Genomic DNA, 24,836 nt, shown 5'->3' on the forward strand with positions numbered 1-24,836 from the left:
TTAAAGATATAAATTATTTTTTTCTATCTAAAACAACTGCTTTGTTATTTAAACCTAGATTCAGATTTCCCCAATCTGAATTTTACATTTTCTTGAGATATACTAAATGTGTTAAATAATAAGATCATTTCTCTAGATATTCAAATACATATAGAAGCTTAACAATCACAGCAAATATCACAAACCATTTCAATCCGAATCATTAGATTCCACTTCATAAGCGGGCTAGCTCAGTAGCTAGGTTAAGTGGCAGATTAGTGTGTTTCAATATTAAATTGGAAATCATGTAATGCCATATGAACTGTCTACTTGACTCAGCAAGTAAGCCGTGCATTAAGTTTAGAAATTTTTGCTCTCTTTGCTGACAAAAATTTAACTTTAATGACGTATTCACATAGGTGAAAAAATTCAAATCTGAATATACAAAAAACTAATACTTGTTCTCATCACTCAAGCTATGTATTCCCATAACTTTACTTATATCTGGAGTGATTTTAATTCTAGTCTGAAATTGGGCTTGTGAACCATTGTCTCAATAAAATATGGTTGCAATTTAATTACAAGCTTATATCAATTTCATGTTCATAAATATTTGGAAATGTAATATAAAAGGAAGCAAGAAATAATAAATTCTTGCTAAGTTTTAGTTGAGAGATTCAAAATGGCTCACACTGCCTATAAGTAGTCAGTTTCATAAAAGTTTAATAATTTTTCATGAATCTTTTTATGCATTTTTACATACTTATGTATAGGCCAGTAAAATTTTGGTTTATTTATTTATTCATTTATTTACTTAATGTTTATTCTTTTATTGAATCTATTGGAGTTTCATTGGTTAATAAAACTATATAGTTTTAAGGTGTACAATTCTATAATACATTATCTATATATTATTTGTTCACCTCCCATGTCATGTTTCTTTCCATTATCATTTCTACCCCCATTTTCCCTCTCTTACTTCCCCAACCTCATTTCTTTCTGGTAATGACAATACTGTTGTCTCTCAATGAGGTTTGGGGTAGTTTGTTTAATCCTTTCACCATTTTTTACTTAGTCCCCTCCAAATACCCTCCCTTCTGAAAACCATGATTCTGTTTCTATTTTGTTCACCAGTTTATTTTGTTCATTAGAATCCACATATAAGTGAAATCATATGGTATTTGTCTTTCTCTGACTGACTCACTTCACTTTGCTTAATACTCTCCAGGTCTATTCTTATCCTAGAACTTTTGCGGCCAGATAAAGGAAAAAATTTAATTATGTTATCATTGTATCAACTCAGATTTATTGACTTTATAATAGAAAGAAATGAATTGAATTCTAATTTTAGTCATGTTAATATGAGAATGTTTTAGTGTTTTCTAGACTATTTTAATTTGACTTAAAATTTTGAGATTTTAAGTGCAGGATTATATTTATTTATGGAAATTTGCCTCCCCTTAAAGTACATAAAGAATATCAACTTGAAAGTTAAACATTTGACAATAATACTGCCCCCCTGTGTCAAAAATACCTTACAACACCAGCCAACTGTATGGCTATTACATATTAATTAGGTTTTCTGCTTTAAAGCAATTGTCATAACCTTTATTGTCATCAAGTAAAATAAAACAGGTTATAAAAATTGAAATCTTATAAAAATTTCCTGAGAAAGAAAATTAACAGTATCAAATTAGCTTTAGTTCTCGTTAAAACATAGTAATTCATTGAACTAAATTAGAGTTGCTGAAGTCATTATTTGAGCAGGTCATTTTTTCCAGTTTTAATTTTGAAAAGTTTGTCAGTTTTCCATGTATGTTACTTAAACACAATTATAAATCCTTATGGAATGTTGTACCTCAACTAGATTGTAAAAAGAGGAATTGTTGTGGATAGATTTGACTTTCTACCAATGAGGTAGAATTAATCCTTAGCTTTATTCTGTAATATTAGAGAATATTAGTAGTGAAATTAATTGAGATCTAGTTATTTAGTATTAATCACAATGCTAACAATAAATAGCTGGTTTAAATACCACTCCTAAGCAGCATAATGGCAAAATGGCTGACTATAGAAAGAGGAAATAAAGTGTTTACCTGAACTGTAATAATCAGCTCCTTAATAATCAAGTAGTGGATGTGGTTATAATTTTCTATCTCTGTTAGAAGTATTTTGTGTTTTTATATATATATTTTTATTGTAGCTTATGAATGTACACAGCGAACCACAGGATGGGGCCAAAAGGCCATTGAAGTTTGCTCTTTGCAATCAAGGCTTCTAGAAAGTGAACTGAAGCACAGGTCAATTAAGAAGCTGAGATTTCTGTGTACCCGAGGTGACAAGGTAATATATCCTTCCGTTAAAGAAAAGGTACTAGTTTTCAATATATAGTAATATAATGGCAAGAACTGGTGTTTGAAGTCTGATAGACTTAGGATGCAATACTGGCTTTGCTGCCTGACTAGGTGTAAGAACCTTGAAGTTTGAGATATCTTTCTGGGCCTTAGTTTTTTCATCTCCTTTCTAATTATGTTTATTTATAATACAAAACATATTTACATGACATGTTTCTCTCTAAGCCAATCAATTTAGCTCATAATATCAATCTATTGATGACAGTGCATTCCACTGACAAAGAAAATTAAAATTGGACCAAATAGAAAATTTCATAAAAACCAGCAACAATGGTGAATAATATCAAAACAATTTAATCATTTCCCTATATTTAACAAAGTCAACAATAAAAGTTGATTTTTTTTAAAGCAAAGAATTGTTAACCAAAATTAATCAAAAACTTTACTAGATAATTGTCACCTACCCAAAAACTAATTTTGTTTAAATATAGTGCCATTTTGTGGGAAACTGGTGGAAGCCAGGTGCACAAAATTCATGCACTCAAGGGGGGAGGGTCCCTCAGCCCAGATTGTGAGAGGGCACAGGCCAAACAGAGGGACCCAACCTGTGCATGATTGGCCCAGTGAGGGATGCAGGACGTTGACCAGCCAGGGAGGAACCACAGGAGGGCTCCAGGGCTTATCTGGCCTGTCTCACTCAGTCTCAATCTCCCAGACCTCAGCAGCAAGCTAACCTATTAGTTGGGGTGTCTGCCCCTAGTGGTCAGTGCATGTCATAGTGAGTGGTTAAGCAGCTTTAGCATATCATTAGCATATTACACTTTGATTGGTTGAATGGATGACTGGAAACTTAGCATATAAGGCTTTTATTATATAGGATGGTAAAAGGTTGTTTTTTAAAATATATTTAGACTACATTCTATTTTAAAATTCTTAGTCTTTAATTTGAGGAAACTATTCTAAAAAGCAGTATAGCTTAATATTTTAAATGATTGATGCAGATAAATTGAAATTATAGTTGTGTCTAAGAAATGTCAGGTTGCAATGTACTAAACAATTACTAATGGTGTTTTTCTTTCTTTTTAAAGCTGTTCTTTACCTCTATTTTGCGCAATCACCACAGCCGGGTTTACTTTATGACCCTTGGAAAACTTGAAGATCTCCAAAGCAATTTCAGTGTTTAAAAGATTACAATGGTTGATTACAACATTTACAAACATCATAAATATGTAATTTGCATTTTAAAATTTCTGAGATTAATTTAGCATTCAGTTTTATTATTAGTAAAATGTTAAATCACAAACTTTACTTTTAATGTAGTGCATAGTAGTTCTAATGAGAAATGCAGCTTTATATATAAAATTAACTATAGCAAGCTCTATGTACTCCAATGGTGTACAATATCTTTTGCACAAACTTTGTAACTTTTGTTACTGTGAATTCAAGCATTATTCTTTGGACAGTTTGGACAGTATTTATATTCAGATATTATAACATGGAGTAAAGAAACCAGTAATGAGTTAGATTTCAAGTAGTTTTCAAAAGAATTGGCATTGAATGAGCTTTTTCAGAAAAAGTAAGAGTAGAAATGAGTCTTATAGGAATTTGCAAAGTCAAATAAAGAACTAAAGGTTAGATTATGAAATGAAAATAACAAAGACTATGCTATAAACCAAATAAAGGTTGAACAATCTATATGCCTGGAGAAAACTACAGTGATAAAGGGGGGAAAGACCACCCATTTTCTCATTACCCCATGGCAGTTAAACTCACTGTAAGAGAGCAATTGTGCTCTTTTCACTGCATGTTAAGCTATTTTTCTCCTGATAAGAAGAAAGGATGAAAACCTCAGATGCTTTATTTTCCTCAGAACCCCTAACAATGTGCAATAGCTTTTAAAAACCTCCAAATAATACACCTGCATGCCTGAATACAGGACTGAGCTCCTATACACATGTACTGTAGAATTCATTTATTTTTTTAATGTAGGTGTCAAATTCTAACCCCAAGATCAATTGGTTGATTTATCAAAATTATTATCTGGCCCACAGATGTTAAATATTTTCCCAATCCCAGATTAAACTATATAAAAATTTCCCTTCAGTTATTAAAAAATATAACAAAAAAATTTAGCTGCTAAAATTGTCTTTTTACATTTATATTTTTGTAAAATTCGAAATTTATCTCAAGTGATGAATCCACATGTAGGGACTTAATGTTTTAGGTTAAAAAAAGAAAGAAAATATTTTGAAAAAATAAAACTTTGATCAGATACTCAAACCCACAAATTTAGAGTGCTGAAAATCCTACTAGTTTATCATCCATATATGTTATAGATGCCATAAGTAGGTGATTTTTGGTCACTTATGGTAACTGCTACCTGGTGAAAAGCAAAATTTCTGCATATCCATCATCAATACTATGGTTAGCTCTGGGGCAATAGAGAGGCAACTGAACTACCACAAAGTTTACCTCAGTATAATTCCTCTAGCCTGCTTCTAAAATATGAAGACAGTGTTAGTGGGATCATAATTTTTAAACTACCTTGTTAACCAAAATACAAAAGCAGCTGACTACATGCGATTTCATGATAGCATGTTATTTCCTTAGGACTGTAGTACCAGGGATGATGATTTGTATTTTCCTAACAACTTATATCAAGAGTTTAGTACCTCAATAGTGAGAATTTTGGAGAACCTGAATGCATGAATTAAAAAAATAAATGTGATTCACATTTCTGTTACTGTGATAAAATAATGTGATCCTAAAACTGGTTTATTCTTGAGTGTTTACCATTAAAATAACATTTTAAATGAAGTAGTTCAAAAAGAAAAAATACTTTCATGTCAAATTATTTCCTTAGAAGTAGTCTTCATTATGATAAATCTGTACACCTAAAAGGTCATGGGGAACTTTGTGCAAGTACCTCATCACTGAGCAAATGGAGCTTGCTATGTTTGAATTTCAGAAAATGTTCTCATTTAAGTAGTATGTAGAATCATGTCTTTTAGAAATTAATTTTTCTTCAAAATATTTACTCAAAGTTAAGTTTCAAAAATAAGTTTTTTGTTAAAAATCATACTTTAAGAAATTAAGTGGGTAAACTATTTTAGATTGTCAACTCCCATTGTACCCTGTGGTTGTTATTCTAATTCACATAGACAATAGTGAGCTACATATACAGAAATGTTCCAAAGTAAACAAACCAGAGAGATTAAAAAATGGGTAACTGAGCTTTAAAGGATAAGGTGTTAGTGAAGAAAGCAAGGTGATCATATACTAAGAAGAAACATTGAAATGTTGGATAGCCAAATAAGACTGAACATATTTAAAGTGATTCAGAGGTAATGAATATTTTTTATTTATATGTTAATTCATCTGGAATTTTTATATCATTTGCCAGTTAAAACAAGTTAGTGAAGGGACAATGAAATGTCATAGTGAGTGCACTGTAATAGAAGAAATTATGTCAATACCTTATCTTCTAGCAGCAGCACATGGAAGTCCTGTCCTATCACAGAAATGTAGTGGGGGATACTTGACAAGCCAATTCCCTATCCTGTGTTTTAAAGCATGAATGTTGTGGTAGGTTGTGAGTAGTATTGGGACAGAGGAAATTTTATTTCAGTGTACTTTAATTTTTTCATCAAAACCCTTTTAATAAAATCATTGGAAATATTTGAAAACTAGAAATGATGTGTGAAAAATATTGTCAAGAAAAGCTCTGATTAAGTAGGCTAAAGAAAGGTAAGATCCTCAGAGGAAACAGTAAGGAAGGATAATGATTAAGATAGTAAAATAGGCAAAGCAGAAAATACATATGTATGCACACACAGAAACCATTAGAAGACACAAATTTTAACACTTTTAGTGCTACCAGTTTCTATATAAATTAATCACTAATTGTTTTCTGCCAAGTCTTATTTAATTGAGATAGTACCCATAAAACCAGGAATAATACCACATGAATACAATGGGAACTTTTAGGTATTCTTCTATTCTTTTTTTAAAAAAATGTGCTTATTTAAATTGATATGTATTCAATCTGTACTCTAAAAATTATTGAAATAATCTTTGAGACTGCTAATTGTTTCATCAGAACGTCTTCAACGAACCATTGTTCAACCTCTGAAAATAAAAAAATAAACTTGAATTACTGATTGATGTCATTATTTGAAATATACTTATCTCAATGCCTCTGAATTAGGACTCATTTAAGGAATATTAATTTACTTAAAATGTCTAATAACACACTGATTAAAAGGTATTAGGGGTTCTGCCTATTGTTTCATTAATAATTTTGGCCAACTAGTGGTATATTATTAATCTGGCTGTAATATTCCTGGATATAGTGGAATTAGAAACTGATCCGTTTTCTTCTAAATGTGTTGAACTTTACATAGACACAGACTAGCAGGATGTGGGTTAAACCCAAGCATGTTTTAATGCTGACTTCCTTCCCATCCCATCCTAGTGTCCTGAATTCCGGTGGAGAAGAGGAGGAACCTTATTGAAAGGGTAACCTTATCCAAAGAGAGGAGTAAAGATTTATAGTTTCTTAGCATTTAAGAAAGAGATTAAGGTAGGCTGATGATGGGAAATAGGAGGTGGAGTAATCCTGGTAGGTTGTCAAGGAAGCTAAACCCTTTAATAATAAGGGCCAGAAAGGAATAGTACTTCTCTCAGCAGGCAGCAGAATCATTTATTAGTAAGACATGGTGCCATGAATGTTTATTGTCTTGGAACATTCTGGAGAGATGCTCATCAAGCTTTCCCAGTAGGGCTAGCTGGGTGTGGTCCCAAATTTGTTAAGTGTGGCCAGGCATTCATAAATCGTACAAGAGTAGGTGGTGCCAAGATCAATGCCAACTGCAGGTCCCTTCCATATGGTTGCTGGCATGCGCGTTCGGCTGGCACAGACCAACCAGAGCTGGTGTCCCCACGTTCAATGAGCTGTAGGGAGATTTTCATTTTTTTTTGTAGTCCATTTATCTTTGGACTTTATTATATTCATTTCTGACTGTGTCAACTTGAGACTCAATTTCATGGTGTTGCATGCATGCTTTTAGAATTTTGGAGAGATGTTCCCAATTGGCATGTAATTTAATATTATTAGCTACCTGTTCACCCGCAAGTCATACACACTCATCTTCTAAAAAGTACCTTTAGGGAATGCTTGGAATTAGATATACCTGTTTATTGGAACATAATTTAAAAATTTGAACTCAAAAGTACATGCACCACCTACTCTTGTCTGGGTGTATTCCAGCATGGAAAAGTGGAAATAATTGCCAACGATCAGGGAAACCGAACCACCCCAAGTTATGTTGCCTTTACTGATACTGAACGATTGATCGGTGATGCTGCAAAGAATCAAGTAGCAATGAATCCTACCAACACGGTATTTGATGCCAAGCGCTTGATTAGACGTAGGTTTCATGATGCAGTTGTCCAGTCTGACATGAAGCACTGGCCTTTTATGGTGGTGAATGATGCTGGCAGGCCTAAGGTCCAAGTAGAATACAAGGGAGAGACAAAAAGCTTTTATCCAGAAGAGGTGTCATCCATGGTTTTGACAAAGATGAAGGAAATCGCCGAAGCCTACCTTGGAAAGACTGTTACCAATGTTGTTGTCACAGTACCTGCTTATTTCAATGACTTTCAGCATCAGGCCACCAAAGATGCTGGAACTATTTCTGGTCTCAATGTACTTAGAATCATCAATGAGCCAACTGCCGCTGCTATTGCTTACGGTTTAGACAAAAAGGTTGGAGCTGAAAGAAACGTGCTGATCTTTGACTTGGGAGGTGGCACTTTCGATGTGTCAATCCTCACAATTGAAGATGGCATCTTTGAGGTCAAATCTACAGCTGTGGACACCCACTTAGGTGGAGAAGACTTTGACAACCGAATGGTCAATCATTTCATTGCAGAGTTCAAACGCAAGCACAAGAAGGATATCAGTGAGAACAAGAGGGCTGTCAGTCGCCTTCGTACTGCTTGTGAATGCGCTAAGCGTACCCTCTCTTCCAGCACCCAGGCCAGTATTGAGATTGATTCACTCTATGAAGAAATCAACTTCTATACCTCTATCACAAGTGCCCGATTTGAAGAATTGAATGCTGACCTTTTCCGTGGCACCCTGGACCATGTAGAGAAAGCCCTTCAGGATGCCAAGCTTGACAAGTCTCAGATCCATGATATTGTCCTGATGGATGGCTCTACTCGTATCCTCAAGATTCAGAAACTCCTCCAGGACTTCTTCAATGGAAAAGAGTTGAATAAGAGCATCAACCCTGATGAGGCTGTCGCTTATGGTGCAGCTGTCCAGGCAGATTTGTCTTTTGGAGACAAATCTGAGAATGTTCAAGATCTGCTGCTGCTGGATGTCACCCCTCTCTCCCTTGGCATTGAGACGGCTGGCGGCGTCATGACGGTCCTGATCAAGCACAACACCACCATCCCCACCAAGCAGACACTAACCTTCACCACCTACTCCGACAACCAGCTGGGCGTGCTCATCCAGGTTTATGAAGGTGAGCGTGCCATGACCAAGGACAACAACCTGCTTGGCAAGTTTGAACTCACAGGCATACCTCCCGCACCTCGTGGTGTTCCTCAGATTGAAGTCACTTTTGATATTGATGCCAAGGGTATCCTCAATGTCTCTGCTGTGAATAAGAGTACAGGAAAAGAGAACAAGATTACCATCACCAACGACAAGAGTCCTTTGAGCAAGGAAGACATTGAGTGCACGGTCCAAGAAGCTGAGAAGTACAAAGCGGAAGATGAGAAGCAGCGGGACAAGGTGTCTTCCAAGAATTCACTTGAATCCTATGCATTCAACATGAAAGCAACTGTTGAGGATGAAAAACTTCAAGGCAAGATAAATGATGAGGACAAACAGAAGATTCTTGACAAGTGCAATGAAATCATTAACTGGCTTGATAAGAACCAGACTGCAGAAAAGGAAGAATTTGAACACCAGCAGAAAGAGTTGGAAAAGGTCTGCAACCCCATCATTACCAAGCTGTACCAGAGCAGGGGGCATGCCAGGAAGAATGCCTGGGGGCTTCCCTGGTGGTGGAGCGCCTCCATCTGGTGGTCCAGGCCCACCATTGAAGAGGTTGACTAAGCCAGCTTTGAGCATAGATCTAGCATTGTTCCACACAAAATATTGAAGGACCCAAATTTGTAGCAAATTCCATGGCAGTTTTAAAAATTAAGCTGCTGTATAGTAAATAACTGGGCATTCTTGATACTTGAATACAGACTGTGCACAGGGAAAGAAAATATAATGCACTTCATAACTGTATCTTAAAGTGGAAAATGCGATGTCTTAAATAAAACTATTTAAAATTGGCAGCATAAAAAAAATCTCCCTACAAATAAAATGAATATTATATGTCAGGCTGGAAAAATAGATTCTTTATTTGATAGTTCCAAAAGCATTAATGAATTTTACTTCACAAACTTGAATGTGCAAAAACCAAACCAATACCAAAAATGATTATTTGGATGGCATTTCATATCCCACCAATCTGGGCAGAAATTTAATTGTAATCACTATCTGGACTTTTCTCATTCATCCATTAGGATTATACGAAGGTCTGGGGGCATCAAAAAATCTAGGGCTACTCCAATGATCAACACTAGTCAACACTGATACATTTATTGTTCACTTAGTTCCTTATAGTAACTAAGACTTCTGTGACATGTGTGGTCATGGAAATTTCTGTCAAAGCAAGAAGCCTAGATACCTAGGTTCATATCCACTTTGATCACACTACCTCCCTAGGTGCTGGATTGCCATGGGTCCTTGTTGCTTTATAAACCACAGTTCCTCATATCCTTTCTTATCCCTGGTTAATCTTTCCCTTTCCCACTAAGTTCTTTACTTCTGTCCCCACCTCATTCTATATAAAATGTAATCGCATCTTTCCCTCCCCTTTATGAGAATGACCTAACATAATTTTGTAGAAGAGCTTGGGCTTAAAAAATCCAGCAAGAGATTTTGAGACAGTTTTTGCTTTAAGTTTCAGTATATGTATAACCTCTTTATCTGCCCAAGAGAAATGAACCCTCTATAAATGTGGGGAGAAGAAATTCTGAGAACAAATTAAATTTTAATTGTGAGAACAAATTAAAACCACAATTAGTAATCGTGTCACCTACATATAAAACAATTCAGCTTAATGTAGTCAAGCAAATGAAAATTTTGAAACAAGACAATATTATTGTTATGAAGTAGAAGTCCAGACATTCCTAATCATCTCTCATTACCCTCTCTACATCCCCTTCCCCAGTACTCTCATCTTTTCCTTTATGCTGTGTTATAGCTTCCAAACAACTGTCTCTGTTAGATAGTTGTCCCTCAATTCTCCTCGATAGCCCTCACCTTTGAATTCCTTGCTACCAAATTGTCCTACCCATTTCCCATCCTAATTACAGTCATGTATAGACCCACCATATCATTCCTGATTATTACTTAAACATTTTAGCACTGGTTGGCTGTCATTTTCTCCAATACTATTTCTAATTATTGGTAAAGTTCATAACTACTTACATGATTCTATCAATATTCTTCCCACTTCAATCCATGAATTCCTATCTAAATAAACTTTCCTATCACAACCACCCCTCTCCTAGACTCTAGACCATATCATTATCAGTAACTATACTTCTTTTCTGGTAGAGAGGGAGAGAGAGAGAGATTAATTTTTTGTTCCACTTATTTATTCACTCATTGGTTGATTCCTGTATGTGCCCTGACCAGAGATTGAACCCACAACCTTGGCGCATCAGGACAACATTCTAGACAACTAAGCCACGGTGATAAATATACTTCTTTCATAAACTCGGTTTCAATTGTCCCATTCTCAGACCACTTCATTTTCAAGTGACTTCCTCTCACACTGGACTACAAAAATTAGTTTACCTCATATGGAGCCACAATTCATTCAACCTAATACATCTTTACTGCCCTTACCCCAAGAAGTTCTCCAAAGAAGTTCTTAATCACTTACTCAGCTAAGATTTCCTATTGTATTAACATTATCAATCCTTTGCATGGACCCTTAACTCCATTGTCTTTCCTTAGGTTTGCAGAATCACAAATCTTGAATTCAACTATTTGTCTCTTCTGCACCACAGCAGAGGTAGCTATAGGAAATACACAACTATACTAACTAGCCACAATTTTAAATTCATGACTGAAAGCCACCCAGTAACTAATACTACATTTCCCTAGCCCACTCACTCTTCTCATTCACACTTAGAAATTATACATTCATATTTTCTCTCTGTCCCTAATCCTCTAAAACAATGGTTCTCAACCTTTCTAATGCTGCAACCCTTTAGTACAATTCCTTGTGTTGTGGTGATCCCCAACCATAAAATTATTTCCATTGCTACTTCATAACTGTAATTTTTCTACTGTTATGAATCATAATGTAAATGTCTGTGTTTTCCAATGGTCTTAGGCGACCCCTGTGAAAGGATCGTTCGACCCCCAAAGGGAGTCTCAAGCCACAGGTTGAGAACCTCTGCTCTAAAATATCCTCTCTCATTCTTATTCTCACCTAAAGACATACATTTATACTTCATGGAGAAAATAAAAAGTCATTAGTTTTCACCATCTTATCTACCCATGTATCATGTTAACCCTCTGCAATTTATCTTCCCCAAGTCATTTTTATATTAATTCCAATTTAAGTTTCATCCTCACCATTCCAGGGAAATAGCTAAGACCTTTTGTACAGGTCATCAATGATGTTTACATTGTCAGATCCAATGCCAACTCTTTTTATTTTATTTTATTTTTTATTTCAGAAAGGGAGAGAGAGATAGATATAAAAAAAATCAATGATAAGAGAGAATCATTGATTGGCTGTCTTTTGCATCCCCCATTTTGGACTGAGCCCACAACTGACACATGTGTTCTAACTAGGAATTGAACTGTGGCCTCCTTATTCATATGTCAACATTCAATCACTGAGCCATGTAGAACAGTCAATGTCATTCTTTCCATTCCCTTTTTACTTAACATACCAGCAATGTTTGGCAAAATTGATAACTACCTCTTCCTTGAAACAATTTCTTCTCTTGGCTTCTGTGACACCATTTCCTCCTGATTTGTCTCCTACATCATTACTGTAATTGATTGTGTCTGTAGGAAAACATATAACTGTGCTAACTGCTTTCATTTCTTATTGTCTCCTCTTCTGGTTTGTTCTCATCGCTCATCTCTAAATGTTATAATACCTCAGGGCTCATTTCTAGTATCTTATATCTCTTCATCTATAATTTTTTATACTTTATAACATCTATTCTCATGCATTTTAATGCCATTTATACACTGGCAAGACACAAATAATTATCTCCAGTCTGAACCACTTCCTTGAGATTCAGATTCATATAACCTGCTGCTTATATAATGTATTCAATTTTAAAAAACAGCTTTATTCAAAGTGGGAATAGAGGGATCATACCTCAACATAACAAAAACCTTATATGACAAAGCTACAACCAACATTATCCTCAATGGGCAAAAATGAAAATCATTTCCCCTAAGAATAGGAATAGGACAAGGATGCCCACTTTCACCACTGCTGTTTGATATAGTACTGGAAGTACTAGACACATCAATCAGACAATAAGAAGAAGTAAAAGAAATCCAAATTGGGGAAAAAAATAAGTGAAAGTGTCATTATTTGCAGATGACATGATACTGTACATAGAAAACCCTAAAGACTGCATAAAAAATACTAGATTTGCCAAAACTGGTTTTGCTCAGTGGATAGAGCATTGGCTTGCGGACTGAAGGATCCCAGGTTTGATTCCTGTCAAGGGCATGTATCTTGGTTGAGGGCACATCTTTAGTAGGGGGCTTGCAAGAGGCAGATGATCGATAACTCTCTCTCTTTGATATTTCTAACTCTATCTCTCTCTCTTCCTCTCTGTAAAAAATCAATTATATATATATATATATATATATATATATATATATATATATATATATATATTTATATATATATATATATATATTATATATATATAATATATAAAATATATATATATTTTTTATTTTAAAGATTGTTTATTGATGTGTGAACATGCTCAGAATAAGTGAAGAAAAAAGGTATCTAAGCAATAATTTAGAATATAACATAATTGCAAACACATAAATGCAGCAAAGAAGAAAAGAATATAAGAAAAATCAGCAAAGGTTTAATTACAATTATTTCTAGGTGGTAAACTTACAGAGGATTTTAATTTTCTTTTTTTTATGATATAGTTCTTGCTTTTTTATTTTTAAATCAATCTTTATTGTTCATATTATTACAAAGGTTCCTCATTTCTTCCCCCCTCCACCAGGTTCCCACCCCACCCTCTGCCCTTTCCCCACCCGCCATTGTCCTAATCCATAGATGCTCGATTTATGTTCAGTCTCTTCCAGCATCCATCACCCCCCTTTTCCCCGAGAATTGTCAGTCCACTCCCCTCCTTTACCTCTGATTCTATTATATTCAACAGTTAAATGAGAAGGCAGAGTGGGGTGAGGATGGACTCTTGACTCCACTGTGGGGCAGGGCGGAGTTATCCTCCATTCTGTAACTGAACCCTAGCCCTCACCCAACCAATCAGGGTTAGCCGAGGCAGTGACATCACCACCGACCTGAGTAAAACCCCTGGACTGGGTGAAATTTGCTCTCTCTTCCGCCATGCTGCCAGCATGAGTGAGACAGAGCCCATGCTAGCATGGAAAAGGCTATTTTGTCTATTGCATCGGACTCGGCTCCCTGGTGGTCCTTAGGGATCACGAAGTCTGGGCATAACATAAGGAGGCTCGTCCAGTATCCCCAGCCAGGACCATGAGGGACCCCGATCCTGAGAGCCTGACTGTCCGCGGTAGGTGTGTGTTGTCTGTGTCCTTGTGTGAGCGCTCTGGAGGGACGTAAAACCCCTCATGGAATTGGTGCCCAAATACTCCTGGTGGACACTCCATTACTGCCACGGGCAGGAGGATTCAGAAGATGTTCTGACCTCCCGAGGGCCCTTGAGGGACCCTCATATGGAGAGATGGATGGTAGCCTCTCCCAGGACGAGGTGAGCAGAGTGAGCCATTGCCTCACCTGCGGAAAGTGACAGGAACCTTTCCCAGGTCTGACTTTGGTATCTGCGGGTGACATGGCACCCCAAGATGGAGCAGGCAAAATGTGGCCAGTGTGGTAGTGCAGGGGCCCCCTGGCGATGTTGGGTCGGAGAGGGGGCTCCCACAGGGCTCAGTCTTCTTGTTGGAGTGCGACTGGGCAGTGGCGGCCTTGCTCTGGGAGCAGGCACCTGGGTTAATTTTGCTGGCTGCCTGGAGAAGGGGAGGCGGAGCAGGGAAGCTGCTGGGGCCACCTGTACTTCCTCTTCAGGGGCCGCCTGAGTAGCGTGGCTGGGGCGGCAGCAGCAGCAGCCTCGCTCCTGGTGCCTGGGCCAGCGTGGAGGCATCAGGTCCAGGAGAAGAGCTAAAGGGCGAATTTCTGTGCTCAGTAAGGGGAAAAGGCCAGTTCAAAATGAGTGCGCATAGTTTTGGGCTGTGCTTAAAACTCTTTTCTGTGTGCAGAAAAGAGATTTAAAAATGGTGGAGATTAACTGGGAGATAAATTAAAACTGGTTTCCTAAGTCATTGTAAGCAGCTTTTGAAATTCCCCTCCATGAGGCAGGAACTAGACATATGAATGGCTGGGAGTCTTCAGCCTAAGAATGTGTTCATTTGCATTTGAATGCTACTCCAGTGATCTGCAGGGAGTGGCAGGTGATTTCGTGGTGAAACTGCCCAGATGGCCATGCTTACAATGTTTAGTCTTTGTCATTGGTATCAGCTAAGCAGAGTCATATAGCTACTTAAGTATGAATTGTGATTGACCTATGAACAAAATTCATTCTTTTTTCTGACATTGTCTTCAATCTTAGTAAACTGCCTCTGTTGCGGAGAGGTCTGGGGGGGGGGGGGGGGCGCGGACAGGGCAAGACTATTTGCTCTCCTGCAAAGAGATTATGCAGTGCTTTGTTTATATTTGACTTGCCAGCTTTAAAAGTTCAAAGTATAAATTGAATTAGGAAGAGTTAATTGCAGTAACTAAATGCCTAGAATATAGCAGGCTAAACTGTATTACATGTGTTAAGAATAAGCAGTAATGATCAAAGATCTCAAGGATTGATTTATTCTCATTTGTCAGATGAGGAATCTATATGATGCTTGAGCCCTATCCAGGTTGTTTCATACAGATCTAAGTAAATTTGTTGTGAATTTATAGTGTGCCTCTTGTGAAGAAGTAGGCCAAGTCATATATTTTTCTCTTAATGTAGAAAAAGTGATAGCCATATTAATTTGTTTTATTTTGCTTTTGTCATATGCCATTGTTGTTATCATTTGTAATCACATTGTAAGCTTGAATTTGGGCTTGTATCTGCATCTAGTATTTTGTACATTCGGTTGTTTAAACTTTGGGAATCATTTTTGGTTTCAGTAATGTGTGTCTACTTTACAGATTTAAGTAGACTTCATCACAAAGGTTTATAATTTATTTAGAATTGTGTTAAAATAATGTGAAAACAATTATTTGTATGATTTAACCCCCTGAGACTGCTTGGACAATTTTCACTGATGTTCTGTGGGGACGAATAGAGGGGGTTTAGAAATGTAGATAAATCTGTATCTGTAGGAAAAATGTGGCATTTTAAATTTCAAGTGGCTGGAGGCCTGGGAACAGTGTACTGGACCTGCTCCCTCCTCCCTTGCCTTTTCTTTAAAATTTGAGGCATGGTTATGTATTTTTGGAAGATAAGATTTTTATAAAAGTTATAAAGATAATGTCCTGACAGGTTAGCTAGGAGAGGAAAGCCTGTTAGTTTCCTGATGGGCATTGGGGCAGCCTATTTAGTCTTGAGAGAGCCGATAGGACCCGTACATCAGCCCAGGAAGCCACTGGACAAACTGCCTGTTTTCCTTGGACATCAAGAAGGACTGTGGTCCTCGGAAGGAACACGTACTGGGGGAATGCAGCTGTTGAACTGGTCCAAAGTGGAACAACGGGCCTTTGAGGAGCTAAAGAAGGCTCTCATCTCAGCAGCTGCCCTAGGCTTGCCAGACGTCGCGAAGCCCTTCCACCTCTACGTGAGGTAAGAGGCATTGCCAAAGGGGTTCTCATTCAGACTCTAGGTCCCTGGAAGAGACCTGTTGCCTATCTGTCTAAGAGACTGGACCCTGTGGCAGCAGGGTGGCCAGCGTGCTTCCAGGCAGTGGCCACCACAGCATTGCTGGTGAAGGAGGCAGATAAGCAGGCTGGGCCAGGAGCTAACCTGGATGGGCCTAGATTTTCTCCTAGACCAGCCTTGTGTCCGGATTCATAAGACTCTGGCCATCAACCTTGCCAGCCTGCTTCCAGATGATGATGAGGAACCCATTCATGACTGCACAGAGGTAACAGACGACAAGGTACTGTTCACGGATGGGAGCAGTTACGTTCAGGATGGGACCGGATATACAGGGGCAGTGGTAGTCACCCTGGACCACACCATTTGGGCACAGTTCCAGAACTTTTGGCCTTAATCCAGGCCTTTTGATGGAGACACTGTGCCATCCACAGAGAAAAGAGGGTTACCAACTGTAGCCAGAAGGAATCGGCTGAACAGAAGCAAGCCACTGAAGGACCAGATGACTGGTAGACCCTCCAGATGACAAGACTGTTGGTCCCAGAGGCTCTAGGTCAGAGTTGCCCAGTGACACCAGGTTACCCATTTAAGTGTCACCAAGACTTCTGAACTTCTGTGAGGCAGAGCTGCTAGAAGTACTGTCTGTGCACAGGTAAATGCCAAGCAATGTAAGGGGGTCCCCCTGGGAATTCGGGTACCAGGGAACTTCCCCAGGAGAGCACTGGTAGCTGGATTTCAGAGATTAAACCACCAGCATTAAGGTCTAATTTTTGTAGACACTTCAGATTAGGTTGAAGTATACCCCACTAGAATGGAAACTACCTCTATAGTGGTCAGGAGATTACTCCAGGAGATTATACCTAGATTCGGGCTGCCAATATCAGATAACAGCCCCACCTTTGTAGCCAAGGTATCTCAAAGTATGGCTCTAGCCTTAGGACAGACAAAAGTGAGACTCTGGAAAAAGGGTTTAACTAAATGTGTCCTAGAATAGGTGAAAATTGGACCAACCCGCTGTCCTTTGCCCTCTTAAGGCAAGGTGTACCCCTTACTGGGACAAGTTTCCCCTTTTTCTGGGGGGGATCATGTATGGTAACCATTCCCTTGCTCAAGTCCTTACAGGCTCTGCAGTTTGCTTGTTCCAGATGCACTGCCAGTGCCCACTGCAGACCCTGTAGCCCAGGAACTCAATGTGGGTAAAGAAATTCACTGCTCAAGGACTCAAAGGGATGCTGCACTGTTATCCTGAGCACGCCCACTGCTGTTGAAGTAGATGGCACCCAGACCTGACTGCATGACTCCCAGCTCCTGCATGGCCTGGATCCTAGCAACTAGCGGCCTCACCTGTGAAATCTCCAGCCTGGGCTCCACACAGGCCAGGAGGAGAACTGATGCCTGCAGGAGGGGAACTGGACTGCAGTGAGGACAATACTCATGGGAACTGTGGTACTAAGGGTCTTGGTAACTGTATTTGTTGTTTATGCTGAAAGGAAGTAGGCTGAGTCAATAATTTGACTCAGGCACATTAGACAAGGGGGAATGAGAGGGCAGGGTGGGGCGAGGATGGGCTCCTGACTCCACTGTGGGGCAGGGCGGAGTTATCCTCCATTCTGTAACTGAATCCTAGCCCTCACCCAACCAATCAGGGTAGCCAAGGCAGTGACATCACCACTGACCTGAGTAAAACCCCTGGACTGGGCGAAATTCGCTCTCTCTTCCGCCATGCTGCCGGCGTGAGTGGGACAGAGCCCATGCTAGCATGGAAAGGCTCTTTTATTTATTGCATCGGACTTGGCTCCCTGGTGGTCCTTGAGGATCATGAAGTCTGGACGTAACAATTACAAATAGTAGTACATATGTCTCCCTTCCCCTCCATTGACTTCTCCCTGGCAGTTCCCAACCCCTCCACCCAAGTGTATCCCTTTAACCCCCTATTGTCTGTGTCCATGGGTTATGCTTATATGCATACATACATACAAGTCCATTGGTTGATTTCTTACCCCCCCCCCTTCCCTGGCCTTTCCTCTGAGGTTGCATGGTCTGTTCAGTGCTTCTATGACTCTGGAACTATTTTTGTTCATCAGTTTATGTTATTAATCATATTCCATAAATGAGTGAGATCATGTTATATTTATCTTTCTCAGGCTAGCTTATTTTACTTAGCATAATGCTCTCCAGATCCATCCATGATGTTGAAAATGGTAACAGTTATTTATATTTTCATAGCATCATAGTACTCCATTGTATAGATGTACCACAGTTTTCTAATTCACTCATCTGCTGATGGACACTTAGGCTGTTTCCAAATCTTAGCTATGGTAAATTGAGCTACAATGAACATAGGGGTACATATATCTTTTCTGATTGATGGATCTAGTTTCTTGGGATATATTCCTAGAAGTGGGAGCACTTGGTCAAATGGTAGTTCCATTCTTAGTTTTTTGAGCAAACTCCATACTGTTCTCCACAATGACTGCACCAGTCTGCATTCCCACCAGCAGTGCATAAGGGTTCCTTTTTCTCTGCATCCTTGCCAACACTTGTCATTTGTTGATTTGTTGATAGCCATTCTGACAGGTATGAAATGATACCACATTGTCAATTTGATTTGCATCTCTTGGATAATTAGTGACTTTGAGCATGTTTACATATGTCTCTTGGCCATCCTTCTGTCTTTCTAGAATTTTCTATTTAGGTCCTTTGCCCTTTTTTTTTTATTGGACTGTATCTTCCTTTTGTTAAGTTGTATGAGTTTCCTGTAAATGTTGGGGATTAAACCCTTATCAGTGATAACATATGCAAATATGTCCTACCATGTAGTGGGCTTTCTTGTTGTTTTGTTGATGATTTCTTTTGCTGTGAAAAAAGCTTTTTATTTTGATATAGTTCCATTTGTTTATTTTCTCTTTAGCTTCCATTGCCCTAGGGGCAGTATCAGTGAAAAAGTTCCTTTGGCATATGTCTGAGATTTTGCTGCCTGTGGATTCCTCTAAAATTTTTTATGGTTTCCCGTCTTACGTTTAAGTCCTGTATCCATTTTGAGTTTATTTTTGTGTACGGTGTAATTTGGTTGTCTAGTTTCATTTTTTGCATGTATCTGTCCAATTTTCTCAACACCGTTCATTGAAGAGACTGTCTTGACTCCATTATATGTTCATGCCTTCTTTGTCGAATATTCATCGGGCTTAGTGGTTTGGGTCAATTTCTTGGTTCTCTATTCTATTCCATTTATCTATATGTCTGTTCTTTTGCCAATCACAGGCTGTTTTGAGGACAGTCGCTTTGTAATACGGCTTGATATCTAGCATTGAGAACCCACTTACTTTGTTCTTCTTTCTCAAGATTGCTGCAGCTATTTGGGGTCTTTTTTTTTATTATTATTCCAGATGAAATTTTGGAGAGTTCATTCTAATATTCTATTGGTATTTTAATGGGGATTGCATTGAATCTATAGATTGCTTTGTGTAGTATGGACATTTTGATGATGTTGATTCTATGAATCCATGAACATGTTATGTTCTTTCATCTTTTTATGTCTTCCTGTATCTTTTTTCAGTGTCCTGTAATTTTTTACATGTAGATCTTTTACCTACTTATTATAGTTAAGTTTAATTCTAGGTATCTTAATTTTTTTGTGCAATGGTAAATAGTATTTCTTTTTTAGTCTCTCTTTCTATAAGTTCACTATTAGTGTATAGAAATGCCATATATTTCTTGGTGTTAATTTTGTATCCTGCTACTTTGCCAAATTCATTCATTAAGTCTAACAATTTTTGATGGAGTCTTTAGGGTTTTCTCTGTACAGTATCATGTCATCAGCAAATAAGGAGAGTTTTACTACTTCTTTTTCAGTTTGGGTGCCTTTTATTTCTTCTTTTTTTGTTTGTTTATTTGTTTTTCCATTCAGCCACTAGATGTCTTTTGGTTGGAGCATTTAGTCCGTTAACATTTATAGTTATTGTTGAAAGGTACTTATTTGTAGCCATTTTTATTTTTTTGAGGCTGATAGCAATGGCTAGTACTTCCAGTACTAAGTCAAACAGGAGTTGTGAGAATGGGCATCCTTGTCTTGTTCTTATTCTTAGGGAAAATGGTTTTAGTTTTTTCTATTGAGTGTGATATTGGTTGTGGTTTTATCATATATGGCTTTTATGATCTTAAGGTATGATCCTTCTATTCCCACCTTGCTGAGAGTTTTTACCAAGAAAGGGTGTTGGATTTTGTCAAATGCTTTTTCTGCATCAATTGATATGACTATGTGATTTTTCTCCCTCAATTTGTTTATGTGATGTATCGCTTTAATTGATATTGTTCCATCCTTGCATCCCTGGGATAAATCCTGCTTGGTCATGGTGTATGATCTTTCTGATGTACTGCTATATCCAATTTGCTAGAATTTTGTTGAGTATTTTAGCATCTATATTCATGGAAGATATTGGCCTACAATTTTCTTATATATCTTTTGTATTGTCTTTATCTGGCGTTGGTATTAGGGTAATGCTGGCTTCATAGAAGGAGCTTGGAAGTGTTTCTTCCTCTTGAATTTTTTGGAATAGTCTGAAAAGGATAGGTTTTAGTTCTTTGAATATTTGGTGAACCTCCTGTGAAGCCATCTCGCCCTGGGCTTTTGCCTGCTGAAAGCTTTTTGATGACTGCTTCAATTTCTTCCATAGTTATCAGCCTATTGAGATGTTTAGATTCTTCCTGATTGAGTATTGGAAGGTTGTATTTTTCTAGGAATATGTCCATTTCCTCCAGGTTGTCTAATTTGTTGGAATAGAGTTGTCCATAGTATTTTTTAACTATCCTTTGTATTTCTGTGGGGTCTGTTTTTATTTCGCCTCTATCATTTATGATTTTATTTGGGTCCTCTCTCTTTGCTTCTTGGTGAGTCTGGCTAGAGGTTCATCAATCTTGTTTATATTTTCAAAGAACCAGCTCTTGTTTTCTTGGTCTTTTGTATTGTTTTTTTTTGTTTGTTTGTTTGTTTTGTTTTTGTTTTTTGTCTCTATTTCATTTATTTCTGCTCTAATCTTTATTATATCCTTCTTTCTGCTCACTCTGGGTTTTTTTCTTATTGCTCTTTTCTAATTCTTTGAGTTGTAGAGTTACATGATTTATTACCATTTTTTTTTTTTATTTTTTTATTTTTAGGTAGGCCTGTAGAGCTATAAACTTCCTTCTCAGGACTGCTTTAATTGTGTCCCAGAGGTTTTGGATTGTTGTTTTTTTACTGTCATTAGTTTTGAGGATGTTTTTAATTTCTTTTTTTTATCTCATTGGTAACCAAATCAATATTTAATATCATACTATTCAACTTCCAAGTGTTTGAGTGTTTTGGATTATTTTTATTATAGTTCATTTATAATATTATGCCATTGTAGTCTGAGAAGATGCTTGGTATGATTTCAATCTTCTTAAAATTTGGAAGACTTTGCTTGTGACCCAATATGTGGTCTATTTTTGAAAATTTCCCATGTGCATTGGAAATATACATTGAGAAGAATTTATATTCTGTGGCTTTGGGGCGAAATGTTCTGAAGATGTCAGTTAAGTCCATACAATCTAGTGAGTCATTTGGGATTGCTATTACTTTGCTGATTTTTCATCTATAGGATTTATCCAGTGATATCAGTGGTGTATTAAAGTCCAACAGTCTATGATTGTATTGTTGTTGATCTCTCCCTTGATATCTTCCAGAAGTTGTGTGTTGCTTTTTTATGTGTTTGGGTGTTCCTGCATTGGGTGCATATATGTTTATCAGGGTTATATCCTCTTGTTGTATAGATCCCTTTAGTATTATGAAGTGGCCTTCCTTATCTCTTGTTATGGCCTTCACTTTGAGGTCTGCTTTGTCAAATATAAGTGTTGCTATCCCATATTTTATTTTTTATTTCCATTTGCCTGAAAGATATTTTTCCATCCCTTCACTTTCAGTCTATGTGAGTCCCTTGTTCTGAAGTGGGTCTCTTGTAGAGAGCATATATATGGGTCATGATTTTTTTTTTTTATCTATTCAGCCACTAGATGTCTTTTGATTGGAGCATTTAGTCCATTTACATTTAAAGCTATCATTTAAAGGTACTTGTTTATAGCCATTTTTATTTTTTTGAAGCTGTCTTTCTTTTTACCTTTAATATATATATATATATAATTGATTTTTTACAGAGAGGAAGGGAGATGGACAGAAAGCTAGAAACATAAATGAGAGAGAAACATCAATCAGCTGCCTCCTGCACACCCCCCACTGGGGATTTGCCCACAACGAAGATACATACCCTTGACCGGAATTGACCCTGGACCCTTTAGTCGGCAGACCGATGCTCTATCCACTGAGCCAAACCAGTTTCAGCTCTTCTTACCTTTTTTATTTATTCTTTTTAAAGTATTTCCTTTAGCATTTTTGCATTGTTGGATTGATAGTGATAAACGCTTTTAGCCTTTTTTAAAAAATTTATTTTATTGATTTTTAACGGAGAGAAAGGGAGAGAGATAGAGAGCTAGAAACGTCGATGAGAGAGAAACATCGACCAGCTGCCTCTTGCACACCCCCTACCGGGGATGTGCCCGCAACCAAGGTACATGCCCTTGACCGGAATCGAACCTGGGACCTTTCAGTCCGCAGACCGACGCTCTACCACTGAGCCAAACCGGCTTTGGTGAGCCTTTTTTGTGTGTGTGTGTCTGTGAAGCTCCTGATTTCCCCTTCAGTTTTGATTGATAATCTTGCTGGATAGAGTATTATTGGATTCAGTCCCTTGCTTTGCATCACTTTGTATATCTCCTTCCATTCCCTTCTAGCTTGATGTATTTGTGTTGAGAAATCATTTTATAATTTAATGGGGGATCCTTTGTAGGTAACTCTCTGTCTCTCTTTTGAAGCCTTTAAGTTTCTTTGTCATTAACATTTGCCATTGTAATTATGGCATGTCTTGGTGTGGGTCTTTTGGGATTCATCTTGCTTGGGACTCTCTGTACTTGTGTAACTTTTTTGTTCCCCATATCCAGGAAGTTTTCTGTCATTTCTTCAAATAAATTTTCTAATCCTTACTGCTCTTCTTGTCTTTCTGGAAGCCCTATTATATGTATGTTATTTTGTTTTGCATTGTCCCAAAGCTCCCTTAGGCTCTCCTGCTTTTTAATTTTTTTCTCTAGTTGCTGTTCAGATTGGGCTTGTTTCTCTGCTTTATATTCTATCTTTCTAATTCAGTCCTCTGCTTCTCCTAATTTACTGCAGCAGCCTTCCATGGTGTTTTTCATTACAGCTATATCATTTTTCATTTCTTTCTGATTTTTGCATAAGTTGTTGATTTTCTTGTCCATCTGGTGCATGAACTGTATGATCAATTCTCTGAATTCTTTTTCTGCCATGTTGCATGTTTCTGTTTAACTTATTTCCTTTCTTGGTGACTCCTCCTTTTCTTTCCTCTACGGTTTATTCGTTGTCTCTCCATCCTGAATATCACCATAAGGTTCAAATGTTGAGTTGTGGGGGCCTGGGCCATGTGCAGTGGGAATTTTGCACCCTCCAAGTGTCACTGAAGAGCTCTGACACCAAGACATGTGGCTGCTGTGGGTTGGTTGGAACCACAGTCTCCCCAAGTCAGAGTCACAGGTGCTTAATGTGGCCTCGTGTGCACACCTAGAATAAGGGACCATGCCTGCACCACCTTGAAACAGAGAACCCACTGGTGTGTGCCAAAAATCAAAGTCCCCTAGTGTGTGTCAGGAGCCAGAGGCTCCCTGTGTCTGCACTGAGAATCAAGTATCAGAGTCTCCCTTGGTTAGTGCTACCTCACACTGAGAATCAGGGTCCCTGTGTGCACGTGTGACAAGAATTGGTGTCACTAGCTCTTAGTGTGAATGTACTGGGAATTAGGGATCCCAGGTGCACACAATGAGAAACAGAATCTAAAAACTGGTACTCATTGCTGCCTCTTGTGTGGAGATACAGGGTCCCCAATCTGCTTGGGAGACCAGGTTGCATAGTTGCACTGTGTCTGCAGGAGATCCACTTCTGCCCTGCAGAAAACAGTCTTCTGTGTGTGTTTACCCTGAATCAAAGTCAGTTGTCACTGCAGTTCAGTGTGGAGGTGGGGTCTGGTCAAGTGAGTGTACACTGTAGAAAATAAACTCCCCATGTCCATGCACCCAGGTTCAAATTCAACCCTACCCCCCTATGTGGGCACAGGGTCTGGTTGTGGGGAACAAACTTCCCTAGTTCGGATGTTCAGGTTCAAATTCAGCGCAGCCTCCCTACTTGGGTGTAGGGTCTGGTCATGGGCAACAAACTCCCCG

The 24,836-nt window shown here is 38.0% G+C and overlaps 2 protein-coding genes across 2 annotated transcripts in view; both read left to right on the forward strand.

Annotated features, from left to right (window-relative positions):
- NRK (Nik related kinase) overlaps nucleotides 1–6,489 on the forward strand; it is a 149,605-nt gene extending 143,116 nt beyond the window's left edge. The window contains 2 exon segments of the mRNA XM_045570464.1: nucleotides 2,183–2,322; nucleotides 3,422–6,489. Coding sequence (XP_045426420.1) covers nucleotides 2,183–2,322; nucleotides 3,422–3,517 — 236 coding nt within the window. The 3' untranslated portion in view covers nucleotides 3,518–6,489.
- A 1,080-nt stretch (nucleotides 6,490–7,569) lies between these two features.
- LOC118731907 (heat shock cognate 71 kDa protein-like) lies at nucleotides 7,570–9,710 on the forward strand. The gene is given in 3 exon segments (XM_036460795.2): nucleotides 7,570–9,371; nucleotides 9,373–9,440; nucleotides 9,443–9,710. Coding segments are annotated over 3 exon segments (1,749 nt in total). The 5' UTR covers nucleotides 7,570–7,716; the 3' UTR covers nucleotides 9,469–9,710.
- Nucleotides 9,711–24,836: the final 15,126 nt, after the last annotated feature.

The sequence above is a fragment of the Pipistrellus kuhlii genome, unplaced genomic scaffold (genome assembly GCF_014108245.1).
Source record: "Pipistrellus kuhlii isolate mPipKuh1 unplaced genomic scaffold, mPipKuh1.p scaffold_m20_p_33, whole genome shotgun sequence".
NCBI lineage: Eukaryota > Metazoa > Chordata > Mammalia > Chiroptera > Vespertilionidae > Pipistrellus > Pipistrellus kuhlii.